Here is a 13,813-nt window from a genome sequence, read left to right as displayed (position 1 = left end):
AAGCTGTTCAGAGCACCACAGCTGGGATGGATGAGAGCAAAGGACACAAAGGAAACGTGATAAGGGCTGCAAACAACAAAGAAAGCAAAGGACTAGGAAATAACAAGGCCTATGAAGGTTATATACCAGAGTTATCTTACTACCTTCCCTCTGCTTATTGCTCAAAATACTTTGGTAATTGCTTCCCTACCGGCTGCTACTACCTTGTAAGTTTTTGATAAACAATAGCATATTTATCTTTGATACTTTTTCATATGTATATTTTCACCCATAGCTTTTCTTTTTTATAGTTTTACTTTTTTCCTCCCTGAAGTGCAAGTAGTCCACATCTTTTGAAGCATACCTTAAATAAAGGGCCAAGACGCTGTATGACTGCTGAATTACTGACAACAGTAAGTGCGCGCAATCATATGCTTTTAATTCCAAAAAATGCTATAGTATTTAGGAAGAGATTGCTATCCAAATTTATTATCTCTATGATTTATGGTATTTTAAGAAGTAGTATCATATGAAATTCTGTTTGAGAAACTAACTGTGGAAATTCAAGGAAGTGTTAATGTACAATGCAGTGCCCAAGCCAGCCACATGCAGCTTCTATTTTGCACCAGGGAACACATCCATTGTATCAAATTAGTATTTTTAAACTAATCAAGAGGATACCACTTACACAGATAATAACTATCAGTAAAAAGAACAAGAAAAACACTGCCTCTTAATGCACTGCATAACGTAGTCACTCAGAATACAAAACTGATATTCAGGAATACAACTGTACTTACAACAACACTCAGTAAAGTAGAGCTCTTTCCAGCTCTCTACCAACTCTTACCCTTTCAAATGCACCTCAAATCAACAGAATGATACTGAGGCAAAAGAAGTTTGGTAAATCCCACTAAGAAAAATCAACTGCCTACTTAGATCCACTGATTCACAGAGCATACCTTTGCAATGTGGTCACTTTGCAGCTGCTAAATACATATCCTGACAGATGGTAGGAATCAGTACAGCTCTAAGTGAGAGATGAGAAAGCTGGAGGTCTGACTGGTATCAAATTGATTTCCTCTCTTCCCTTCTCCCAAGTCCCAGAGAGGGTTTTAAACCAGCAAAATATTTTACATTACAAAGGCAGATGGTGACACTTGACAAGACACAGATGCTGCTTTCAAACACTGACAAAAGAGGGTAATAAATATAAAAGCATAATGAACATACAACTAGTAGATTACATGTACGCAGAAGTTCCAGGACATTAGTAATCCCAGGCCATGTTGGATGAAAAGTCCCTGCAAGATGCAATTAGAAATGTTTCTACCATGAAGCTTTCCTTACTCAGCTTTCCACTGGTGACACCCATTTTGGATATCTACCTAAGATGCTCCCCTTCTGACCTCAAGTGCTGACAGTGACAGATTAAACATTCACAGCTGGCTGCTTTTTGCTGTCATCTCCAGTCTACCACAGATTTGTCGTCGGCAGGCAGGAGCATTGCAGCGACTTACAGGGAGTGACTGTAAGTGACAGCATACTGCAAGGACAGTGACCGTAGTCAGAAGCTTTCACCTACCCTAGAAGAGAGATTACAACTCCACAATCACACCAAATAGATACAAGGAACAGTTCTGTACCTCCATGACAGGACAGATACATCTTTGTTCTCTGGCAAAAAAGAGGTCTGCAAAGTCACTTAAACTGAATCATAGGACACAAGAAGTAGTCTCACTTGCACCAGAGAAGGTTTAGATTTGAACACCAGCAATTTTCTTCACTGAGCGGGCAGCTGAGCACAGGAACAGTTGTCTGCAACATTTACTTTTCAATAGTCAATGAAAGGAATAGTGGATATCTCCATTGGAAATGGCAACGTTAGTTTTATGGAAAAAAAAGCAACACACAGGAACAGGTATTACAGGCAAGAGATACTTCTAGCTATTTGCTATAGATTGCAGTTAATCATTTGTAAGCCTCTTCAAACACAGTCTTGAATTCTTGCCCTTGAGTGAAACTGCAGTGTATCAGCATACCAAGTACAGACCAATATCAGTACCATTTTTTACAAAGCAATTGTTTGCAAATAACATAGCTACTTATTTAGAAATAAAACTTTCTCCCAACTTATAAATAATTATGAGGCCTGCTGTGAAAGTAACGCCCCCCATTTTATTATGTTGCTCCATGACACCAGAGGTGGATGTTGGTGGGATGGTTGGTGGGATGGCAGTAGAGGCTGAACCTCCTCGCCGATATTCCATTACATTTTGTTGCTGTGATGGCAACAGAGGGGCTGAATTCCTCCATGTGGGACAAAAATTGCACTCACTGATATTTTTCAACATTTGCAGAACATTTGTGGAGACCGAACAGTGGATGGGAGCACTGTGAGGCAGTAGTTGGTGCACTTCAGCAGTGCTGACAGGAGGTCACCTGCACTGGCGCAGATGTTTGAGTACAGCATGCAGGCTTTTGTTCATTGCTGGCAGCAATGCATAGTTAATGGTGATACCTATGCTGAAAAATAGTGTTTTGTAGGTGAGAATTTACTCTATCAAACAGTGTTATTTCACTCTTTGTATCAGCAGTAGTTTCCATGGAAATAAATAGGAGACATTACTTTTTGAACAACTTACGTATAAATAAACTAAATTATTCCCTAGCAAAGAGGGAACAGCAGTGAGACAAAAGCATTTGTGCATAGCTAGCATAAGATAAGAAAGAGGGAAAATTTTTTCCAATGGAAGTATCAGCATTAACATGCTTTTTATTTCTCAAGCGTGGACTCTCTGAGTATGCACCATGATTGGACATTATCCCTTTGCATAGCAATCCTAGCACATTTAACTCTCCTGTTCTTGCACTTCTCTAATACTCAAGCAGCCTCCCATGCAGTGGCAAAAGAAGCTACTGCTGGATACAGCCTTCCAGATCTTTGACACCAACAAAGGTGCAAAAGACTGAGTGATTCCAAAACTGGTGTCCAACAGCTGGAATGCTTATTCCCTTTGACTTGATGTCCAGAGTACAGCCTGCACAAAACACTAAAAGAACAAAAAAAACACAAAGGCAAATGTTTGTGATAGATGTCTACCTGGGGAAATTCTTTCTTCTGTAATACTGTTTCAATAGGTTAATGATAGAAAGTGATTTAATTTAGAAATAATTATAATTAAACCCCATTTATTGGCTTCCATCTTGAAATACCTGAACAAATATTTCTTGTGTGACTACGTGCAAATTCTGTATTGCTTTTACCTGTGTGGCTTTTTCAGAGATTTTTTCAAAGTAAAAAGCAAGATTTTTTTGTAAGAAATCAAACTCAAAGCAGTTGCGTTACATGGCTTTTTACATCCACAGTGACAGCATAAACCCCTGCATTCCCTACCTCATTTTATTGAGAATAAATCCCAGTGACTATATTTAAAAGACATCTTTTGACCTAGTAAAAATCCTTATCTAATTTTGCCAGGGAATTCAGGAGAAAAAAACCTGAGGATGCAGTTACAAATACAGAGCAAGCTCTGAAGTTGTGGCCTCACGGCTCATTCCCAGTTTTTCCTATCCACAGCCTGCTGCTGGCATTAGTGCTCATGCTGCTGCAATGGCAAGTTATCTCAGGAAGCTGACAATGACAAAGATTAACCTTGAAAGTCATCTCTTCAGACCAGACCAGCTCCCAGAACTGGCTTACAGTGTGGTCCTGTAATCAGCGGTGGCTCAGGGGCAGGAACACAGCAACTGAGATTTGGCTTACACTACAGCAAAGCCACACAGGAAGGATCTGTTTTAATCCTTCCTAGACCACATATGATCCTCAACATACCATTTCTCAGTCCTAGCCTTGCTGTTTTAAAGCAAGCTATCAGTGCTGTGACAGAAATGTACTCCCCTACTCCCCCATGGTGGTTTGGCAAGCAGCTGATGGCACAGCCATTACATCACTGCAACAGCCAAAAATGGTCCGAAAGCATCTTTATGGCAGGGAGCAGAAATATCACACTTCAGTGACCTTATTGCCAAAAAAAATCTTATTTTTTTTTTTTTATAACAAATTTTGACAAAGATTGGAGTCGACAGAGCCATCTGTGGAAAACAGTTACAGCATTATCAGAGTGAACTGAACACTAATAGGAAATTCCTGTTAAGCTTATTTTCACTTCAGTTGATGATGTTCTTGAATCTCTTGGTTTGTTCCACTAAGTTTCTAGATTTTATAGACTATGCACATACTTCTCTTTTGCATAAGAGGTACTTCCGTGACACCACAGAAATACATTTTATTACTTAAATTACATTTCTTCCTCATGATTACATTATCTTCAGCAGGATGAGGGTAATGATCTCAAGGCCACATTAGTCTCCCCTGACCTCTCTAGTCAGCTTTCAGGAGATAACCTGCAGACACTACCATGTTCAATTTAACCTTGTCGTGATCTGTGCCCTCCTTCCATGTCAGTGCTGATATTTGATTCCTGGTCAAAACACACAGGGGAGCCAACACAACAGGAACACATCCTCCCCATCAAACAAAGCCAAGACGTACACTCCTGCCAAAGCCAAATGAAAAGTTTCTTCTGATTCAGCTGCTTGAAGATCAGAGAACTGTAAGTGTTTCAATAAAGACAGAGTGGGAACATAAACTGGTGGAAGAGAAATCTTTTGGCAGCATCTGTAATCTCAAATCACATTTCTGAACCAAAGCTAAGTCAGCTATGAAAACAATCTACTGAAAATGAGGCTTCTTTTTTCCAAATTTCATCCAGTCTAGTTTTCCAAATATGCAGTTCAAGTAAAAGCATAATTCAAAGAAATAAATCATCATAATTTAAGATGCAGAATACTTAGAAAAAACACTAATTTATTTGGCAATTCCTTTCTGTAGCAACAGAAGCATAATCAATCATAAAACAGCGGCAGAATATTCTACCAAGATCCCTGAGGAGTATCTTTTAAAGCAAAATACTTATTGAACTAATTATGAGAAACATGTACATTTCCTTTTGGATCAGTTAATACACTGCATACAACAGCAGTTCACAAGCACCTTCCAAAAGCCACACCACACTATTCAAAGACTACCCAGAAACAACAAATTGCTGTAAGTATCACTGAAAACACAGAAGAAAATAATAGATAGGTTTAGAGACTGGGTACCATGACAAAACAATATACTGTTTCTTGTGAAAGCCTTATGTCTAATGGGCAACATACTTCAGAACAAAAGCCATGAGAAATGAGAAGCTGTTAACTTCGAGAGTTACTACATAGAGTTAAAAGCTTGCATTGATAGGAAACTCAGAGCAGATCAGAGAGGAAGAAAGTCACTGGACATGAGCTTGAACTTCAGCTTGAATCTAGGACCTAAGAACAGCACATCTCAAGGTTATGATAAGCAGTAAATAAACCTTTTTTTTTTTCCTTGACAAAATGCGCAGTTTCCTTCTCACACTTCTATTTTCTGAAAGTAACACTCAAAACCTACTACGGCTGGAATCTCATACACAACTTACTGCCAGAAGTTGGTAAGTTACACATGCTTGCATCCACAACTTGTGACTGAGCTGGGCTCAGAGAGGAACATTCAAGATTAGATTTACTATGAACCTACGCACAGTGTAATGAATTCATGAGAACGTAGCATGCTACCATACCGTCCCCCCTGCTCTGTCTCGTTTAGTATTAGAAGAAAGTGGCTCATTTGAAATAAGTGCAAAGATAACTGCAAAATAAGCAGCTAGTAGAGGTCTACAATGAATTGCAAACAATGTATTTTGGCTTGAAAGAAGTACAGTTATTTCTTTAACAGAAAGCTCCCATCATCTCCAGAATGACAAAAGCTTTTTAGCAGTGCTGAAATTACACATCTATGGATGAATGAGGCCACATCCTCTCCCTTGGCGCTCTGACATTCTGTACAGCCTGTGCTCTTTATAGCCACAGACCTGTATTCTTCCATCCAGCCCTAATTTGGTCCAAATTATTTGAAGATGTACTTTAAAGTGACACCTAACAAAGCTTAACACACAGCAAATACAAAGCTGCACTAAAACAAAGATCCGCTTTCATGCTTGAGAAGTCATTCCCTGAACTGGATTTTGCCTTGCAGAATGTAATTCCTATTTTAAACTGTATCTCAGTCTGCTACAGCTTTTATTTCAGGTTACTGTAGAGGCATACAAGGTCAGTTCACATACATGCATAATTTAATGGAAATTAAGAAGTTAAGTATAACTAACAGTCATTGTTAGAAACACGTCACAGTTAGTTCAGCTCACCTCTTTATCCATACTCTCTAAATCCTCTTTACATAGGGTGTACAGGGGCATTGTCTCAGACATACTTGGCTGGCGTTTTCGCTTAGATGGACCAGGTTGCTCTTCATTTTCAGTCACTGGTAGGTCTTCTTCAAAGATCTGCTGCTGGTGTGGTTGAACAACTCTGAAAAATTTCAGGGGTCTCACATAAGACTTACTTGATTTATAATTTGTCTAGAATAAAATCCTATATACAGTTTATGACTGAATATGTATGACTTCATTTAAAAGGCTTTGACGTTCATCAACTCAGTAGAAAGAAAGATCAAGTCTTTCAAAATACTGCTGCTTTTATTTTCAGCCCTATAGGTTAAGGTCTTATTTTGACACGATACTTACTCTGGTTTTCCCACTGTTTTTGTAAACACCAAACCTTTCCTGTAATTTAGAACTTTATTAGCTGGAGATGTGTTGCCCTCAAAAGTTCAAGGTTGGTACTCAAAACGTGTCCTTTGTTTGACATGTTTATCATTTACGAAACAATTCTTACATTCCTTTCTTGTATTTGTCCTGATCCTACGTTGTGTTTGTATTCTTTAGTCTTAAATTACACTTTTCTAGTTCTCAACCTCTCAGACAAGAAATCTGCAGGTAGAAACCTCATTTCTGTGGCCTCAATCTTCAAATACTTCCCAGATGCTAAAACTATATAAGATGCAAAACAGACCGTATTCTGTTTGGGTTTGTGTATTTAGACAAATCAGTACTTTCAACTTGAATAACATAATCTCCTTAGTTACTGTATTTAACCATATACACAGGTAGAAAAGTGACAGAATGCATAAAAGAATAACTTCATGGGAATTGCTATATGATGGTAATAAAATGCTTGACAATAACTAGAACAGCAGCAGACATCCATCTTTCTGAGCTAACTTTTCTCCTCCATTACTACCTAGCTAATTAAGACTCGCAGAAGCTACAACTGCTATGCAGAACTTTTATGGGCAGATATCGAGTTTATCACCACACTAACCTCCAGAAACACATCACAGCAGCTCAGGACACCCCAGGGTCACATTTGAAAGATCTCACAGTCAGAAAGAGCTCCTGTGTCACAAATTCTTTACGCAAGCTAAAAGATCGTATGTGAGGAGAGCAATTAGCAAAGTTTAAAAGCAGCTGTATATCTGAAATCTCAAGCTGTTTTGAGCTGTAGCCACCAGGTGTGACACCAGTATCAAGCTGTGCATGACAGAGATGGCAATTCAGGAAGGATATAGCACAGTACCTGCTGGCAGGTTTCAGTGCAGCACGGCTGCTCATTATCAAGCTTGTGTTTCCATGCTGTAGAGCTGTTTCTTGAACAACAGCTCTATGCAAAAAACAAAAATTCCACCCCACAACCAAATATGCCTTAAAATTATGTAAATTCAGATACATGAGGTTCTAGAAAAACCATTTATCTTATCATGAATTTAACAGCTTCACGAGAACGCCATATAAACATGAAGATTTCTTTCTACATCAGTATTCCATGAAGCCTGAAGCTGTTGATAGAACTCCTTTAGAGGATTTGTATTTCCTAAATAATATGCCTCCTTCCTGCCAATGCCCACGGACAGGTACAGGATATATGAATTCATATTTTAAACTGGGGCGGAGGACAACACGATGACTTAAGTCAATTGCTTTTTTGCCATGAACTGCATTGCGTGCTACAGAAGATGCACAACTCAACACTACTCAGCACCACAGAACAATTGGTGTCCTTGCATTTTGTTTCTTGAATATACTAGAATTTCCTATGAGGGAAAAAAACTGACTTAGATGTTATGTAAATAAGTGAACCAAACTTTTTCTCCTGTTAAATACAATTTAACAGCTGCATCTCTCCCCCTCAACTAAAACTTTCCATTTAAGACTACATACATTTTTGGTATTAGGTTCCTCTGCCTGGGCAATCCTTTTCATTCTTAAGAGGAAAAGAAGTAAAATAAAAATAGTATACCACTCTATTTCCCAAGAGGGTCTTTAACAATATGCCTCCTGTATCTTTTTAATAGCTACCCTAGCCAAGAGAAAGGTAGTGATGCTCTTCACATTGCTTGTAAAGCAGTGAACGGAAAAATGGAAGATACGAGCCTCTTACCCAACTGTATTAACATGGCAAGTTTGACTATGTCAAGCATTATATACTTGGATTATATGCTGCATGCAGGCAGCCAAGTAGATTTTTTTTTAGATTAGAAAAAAACTCATCTATTTAAGAACACAGAATCGTACCGATGACAGAACTCCTTCTGCAGTATCTGCATCACTGTATTCTTGTTTATATACCTTGAATATTTTGGAGAACATCGCCCTCACCTCAAATGTTGGTAAAAGCAGGTACTATTTAGCATCTTTACTGAATGAAATCTGATACTAGATTTCAAGATCTATGCAAAGCAGTAACATGCAGCAATAATACAAGTCCCAGATTAGTCTTGGAAGACTCCACCACTGGTTAAAACAGTCAAGAATCCATTGTACACACATGGATTAGCTGTAAATAATGGTTATTAGCAGCTTCTAAATACTTGTCAGATTTTTCCATTATTTTCCAACAGCTACCAGGTAAGAAATACTACACGAAGTACTTCAAAAGGCAATACAAAACAATGACCTCTTTGAGGTTTGTGACAAGCATTTAGATTTTATCAAACACATTTATCAAGATTTGCTTTTTCATTTGTTATATAAATTGTAATTAAAGAACATACAAATACAGGAATTTACATTTCTTACCAGATTAGATTTATGAGCACTTTTTCAGAAGTAAATATGCATGTATTTAAGCCTATATCGGTTAGTTGGTACTTGCTCATCTTACAGGTAGAGCTACATACACGTGTATGAGAAGTCTATGAGAAGGCTGAGTTCAACACTTGTGGAAATGATCAGCATCTTAATATTCCCACTGATAGAGCACTGAGGCCAAGAATTGTTGTGAAAAGGTTAAAAAAAAAATAATATTGACATCCCATTCACTCAATTTGGTACTTCATGTTTTTGTTGTCAAGATTGATATCATTAGTTAAGAAAAACTGTAATACTGAGCATGTAAGTTAGACATGAAATGTTGTAACTTGAAATTTTTTCACTTTAATCTAGTCCAAGAAGCCACCTGCATTTCTTCTCATGGATAACACTAAATTACACACCTCACCAGTTGTCACCATTTCAGTACTTTCCATACTTCTGACAGAATACTGTTCATATTCTGAAAGTGCAAACTGGGACACACATGTGTTGATAAAGCTCTTACACTAGTTATTAAAAAAAAAAAAAAAAAAAGCACCCTTGCTGCTCTCCAACAGGAAAAAGAGATCAATTGCCACCTATCAGGAACAATCAAGAAGCATCCCACTAATTTCCAGTACAGCCACAAATTCTTTGCTGTCCTTCTACTTCGACTGCAACAGCCATGACAAAAAGCAGGTATTTACACCTCATAGAACTGAGCAGCGTCCATATCTACATCTAGAACACAAAATGCCAAATAAGTTACAAGAGTCATGTGTAGTTCACTGGTGTTGATTTCACTATAAAGTCTGTAGATATTTCAACCTGTCATATCCCACTTTAAATTAATTTCTTTGTGGAATTCAAGTTGAGCAAGAATGTTGAATCCAAAATTAAAAAACAAGAACTGGCACAGTTAGGAAATTCCATTCAGATAATTCAGAGCACTTCTTAGTTAGCAGTCTTGCAACTAATTATTTCCAAAACTATTCTTAGAGTAAAAGACAAAAATATTACTGTTATGTGTGACTACTATTTATTTCTACAATAGCTTCACTGCATGCCAGAAGGACTGTTGTTGCCTGTTGTCTGAAATTGAGAATCCATTGAAGTTTTTAGAAGTTAACAGAGAACGTTACTGCAGGCTTTAACCGCACACCTATGACAGAAGCAGCTGAAAGTATTAATTCAGAAACTCGTATCTGCAGCATTAGAACAAAACAGCACAAAGTCTGTGATGATACAAGATACGCTGCCCTCTATCTAAAGGTAACTGCTCTAACATCACCTCTGTGAAATATTACACTAAGGTTCTCAGAACCCTGAATACTTTGAGGATGCAGTGAGATAGCATCTCCTTCCCACTCCCTTGTTTTATTTCATTTCAGCAGTTTTTAGTGTCAGATCATCTAGTTCATCAACTAGATCATCTAGTTCCAGCCCCCTGCTATAGGTGGGACGCCTCTGTCTACATCCTCAAAGTATTCAGGGTTCTGAGAAACTGAACTAAGATAACAGTTGATTTTTAAGGTTCTTTCAAACTCCAGATATCTCAGAATTCTGTTCTCCCATAAAAGGATTAAATGAAAAACCTCTGTGTTAAAGAGAAAAGGAATATGCATGGACATAACTTTTCTTTTAAGTTGTTGACAAACATAGAATGAGCACCAAGGCCTTTACTTTATAAAGTGATTATTAATATCAGTGTAAGCCATCTTAGAAGCATCATGACAACTATAAACACATACAGCCTTATTGACAGTATTTCTACACAACCTCCTTTCCACAAGAACTGGCAAACAAAAGCCAGAAGCTTTTCTGGATACATACTCAGTATGTCTACATACATGATGTCCTTTGCAGATGACACGAAACTGGCAAGAAGTGCTGATCTGCCCAGGGAAAGAAAGGCCCTACAGAGGGATCTGGACAGGTTGGACTGCTGGGCTGAGCCCAATGGGGTGAAGTTCAACAAGACCAAGTGCCTTTTGTCCTGTGCTTCGGATACAACAACCCCATGCAATGCTACAAGCTTGGGGCAGAGCGGCTGTTAGACTGTAGAGGAAATGGACCTGAGAGCATTGGTCAGTGCTTTGCTGAACATGATCCAGCAGTGTGCCCAGGTAGTCAAGAACCCCAACGTCATCCTGGTTTGTACCAAAACAGTGTAGCCAGCAGGAGCATGAAAACAATCATCCCTCTGTACTCTGCTCTGGTGATGCCGCACATTGTGTACTGTGCTCGGTTTTGGGCTCCTCGCTACAAGAAAGGCTCTGAGACCCTGAAGCATGTCCAGGGGAAGGCAGCAAAGCTGGTGAGGGGTCTGGAGCACAAATCTGATGAAGAGTGGCTGAGGGAGCTGGGATTGTTCAGTCTGGATAAGAGGAGGCTCAGGGGAGACATTATTGCTCTCTACAACTTCCTGAAGGGAGGCTGTGGTGAGGTGGGAGTTGGCCTCTTCCTACATAACTAGTGATAGACCTAGAGGGAATAGCCTTAAGTTGCACAAGGGGAGATTCAGGTTGGACGTCAGGAATAACTTCTCCAAAAGAGTGGTCAGGTGCAGGAACAGACTGCCCGGGGAGATGGTGCAGTCACCAACCCTGGTGACATTCAAGAGATGTTTATATGTTGTATTGAGGAACATGGTTTAGTGGGAAGTACTGGTGATAGTTGGGTGGCCAGACTGAATCATATACAGGAGGTCTTTTCTAATCTTAGTGATTCTATAATTCTTCTTCCTGTTCATTTAACATACTGTAGTGAAATAAAATATAGACTTCAAAGACAGTTGGAAAAGAGCTGAAAACATGATGCGTCTCCACAAACTACAGACTGAAAAAGCCCCTTGTGTTCCCAGAAACAATATAAAAATGTCTATAAAAACATGAACAGAAAAACACCAACCAAATAGGCCAAAATAATTTAGCTACAGGTATTGAAAGAAAAAAAAAAAAAGCTATTCTACTGCACAAAATCTTTAGAAATGATACACCTCAAAAGGCATGGGGTAGAGAACTTTGCATTAATGATTGTATTTTTGTAGTTGATTAACTGAATTGCTTTCTAGCAACTGTTTTACTCTGATCACACCGTGAAAAGGAATGTTCATCACATTTTGCAAAGATAAGTGCTTGGCCTACAGCCAGATACTTCTTTACCACTGGTGTCAAGAAGAAATACTGAACTGTCAGCATTCCAGAAAATAAGGCGTCTTACACAGGTACTCAGGAATACATTTCGAATATTTTATGCATCCATAAGAAAGAAATGTTTTTGTTGCTTAACCAAACCCACACGTTTTGAGAAAGTCTAGAAGCTAGCCTTACACTTCAGGCCTCCTCCTGCTACCAGTGTCTTGATTTAGTGCTGCTAGGATTACTAACTAGTACTTAGTCTATGGCTATACTAAATAATACTCAATTAACTACAATCTTCTACCACTTACATTCTTCAGAACAGACATCTATGACATCTACAAGAATTATTAGACAAGGAAGAAAATTTTTTTTTTTTTTTTTTACCAACAAAAGCCAAATCCCATGAGATATATTTCACAGAGAAAAAAAATCTTCCTCTCCCCAGTCCTCCCCCAAACACACAGCACACAAGCTACACACTGCATTTATTTATTACAGTTTCTACGTACCTGTATGAAGCACAAAAAGCACCTACAATTCTAGGATCCTGATTTTGCTTCAGTTGACTACTCTTTCTTTCATTTCCTTCAGCTAATTACTTAAACAGTCCACCCTTTTTAGAAAGCAGAAAACTGAAGCAAAGATAACCATGTGATCAACAGCAAAGATAATCAAATTTCCTACAACATCTGAAAATACAGTTGAAGTGACTCATAGCTATGCTTTATGTACCTGAAGGATGAGTGTTCACCATGGACAGGTAAGGTGATGGGAGGAGCTGGAGACTGGATGTACATAGACTGGCCAGATGTTTGAGAGCCTCCTTTCCTGATTAGCTTTCCAGTGTTAGGATCATAAAGTCGAACTTCAGGACCAGGTTGAGACTTGGGATGGATGGGTGTTGGGTGAAACAGAGCTGTCTGAAATGTGCTGTGGGTATCAGGAAACGTGGCAGGGCTATTTTCTCTGTTGGATGAAATATAAAAAAAAAATTGCTTTAAATTTAAATGGACTACCTAAGGAAAATGTAAGAAGTGTGCATTCCTTCTTGCCTGTGGGAGGGGAAAAAACAACCAATGCCTTGGAAAACATCTGAGGAAACATTCCCTTCCCCACCTTCCCCCCCAGTTAAAGTCTCACTGAATACACAAAAAAGCAAGACAATTTCATACTTATGTTATTAAAAATATAAACTGAAATGTTGTCTTAAAGTTACTGAAATCGCTTCCGTGTGGAAACAACTACACTATCAGAATAACAATCTGCACATATGTAACAAAGAAAAAAGCATACTGTGTCATATCTTAGCATTTGCACTTCAACACGGCTCTGAGACAAAATAAACAAGCAGCATTAATTTGCAAATTCCCCAAATTCATTTGTTAAAATATTAAACCACATCTGATCGCTCTGCTGCATTTTGTAACATTTTAGAAGGATTAACAGAAATACGCAGATAAGTCTGCAGGAATAACTTACAGCAAACTATCCAACCAAGATTGAGTACCACAAGAAAAGGAAGCAAATCGACTCATTAGGAATAAACAACATCAGATAAATCATTTAGATAAATGTGCAACTCACTGAAGTTTTAGGGGAAAACATACAAAGTTAAGATATATTTTACTTGAAACAAAGTGG

The 13,813-nt window shown here is 38.4% G+C and overlaps 1 protein-coding gene across 1 annotated transcript in view; it reads right to left on the bottom strand.

Annotated features, from left to right (window-relative positions):
* CTDP1 (CTD phosphatase subunit 1) overlaps positions 1-13,813 on the bottom strand; it is a gene marked incomplete at both ends in the record, with an annotated part of 99,411 nt that overhangs the window by 52,537 nt on the left and 33,061 nt on the right. Inside the window, 2 exons of the mRNA XM_079533749.1 lie at positions 6,267-6,429; positions 12,905-13,138. Of these exons, the coding sequence (XP_079389875.1) occupies positions 6,267-6,429; positions 12,905-13,138 (397 nt within the window). The remainder of the gene's footprint in view (positions 1-6,266; positions 6,430-12,904; positions 13,139-13,813) is intronic.

This window comes from Tetrao urogallus (genome assembly GCF_951394365.1).
Source record: "Tetrao urogallus genome assembly, chromosome: 3".
NCBI lineage: Eukaryota > Metazoa > Chordata > Aves > Galliformes > Phasianidae > Tetrao > Tetrao urogallus.
The sequence above is the reverse complement of the archived record's forward strand: the minus strand, read 5'-3'. Positions and strand labels throughout refer to the sequence as shown.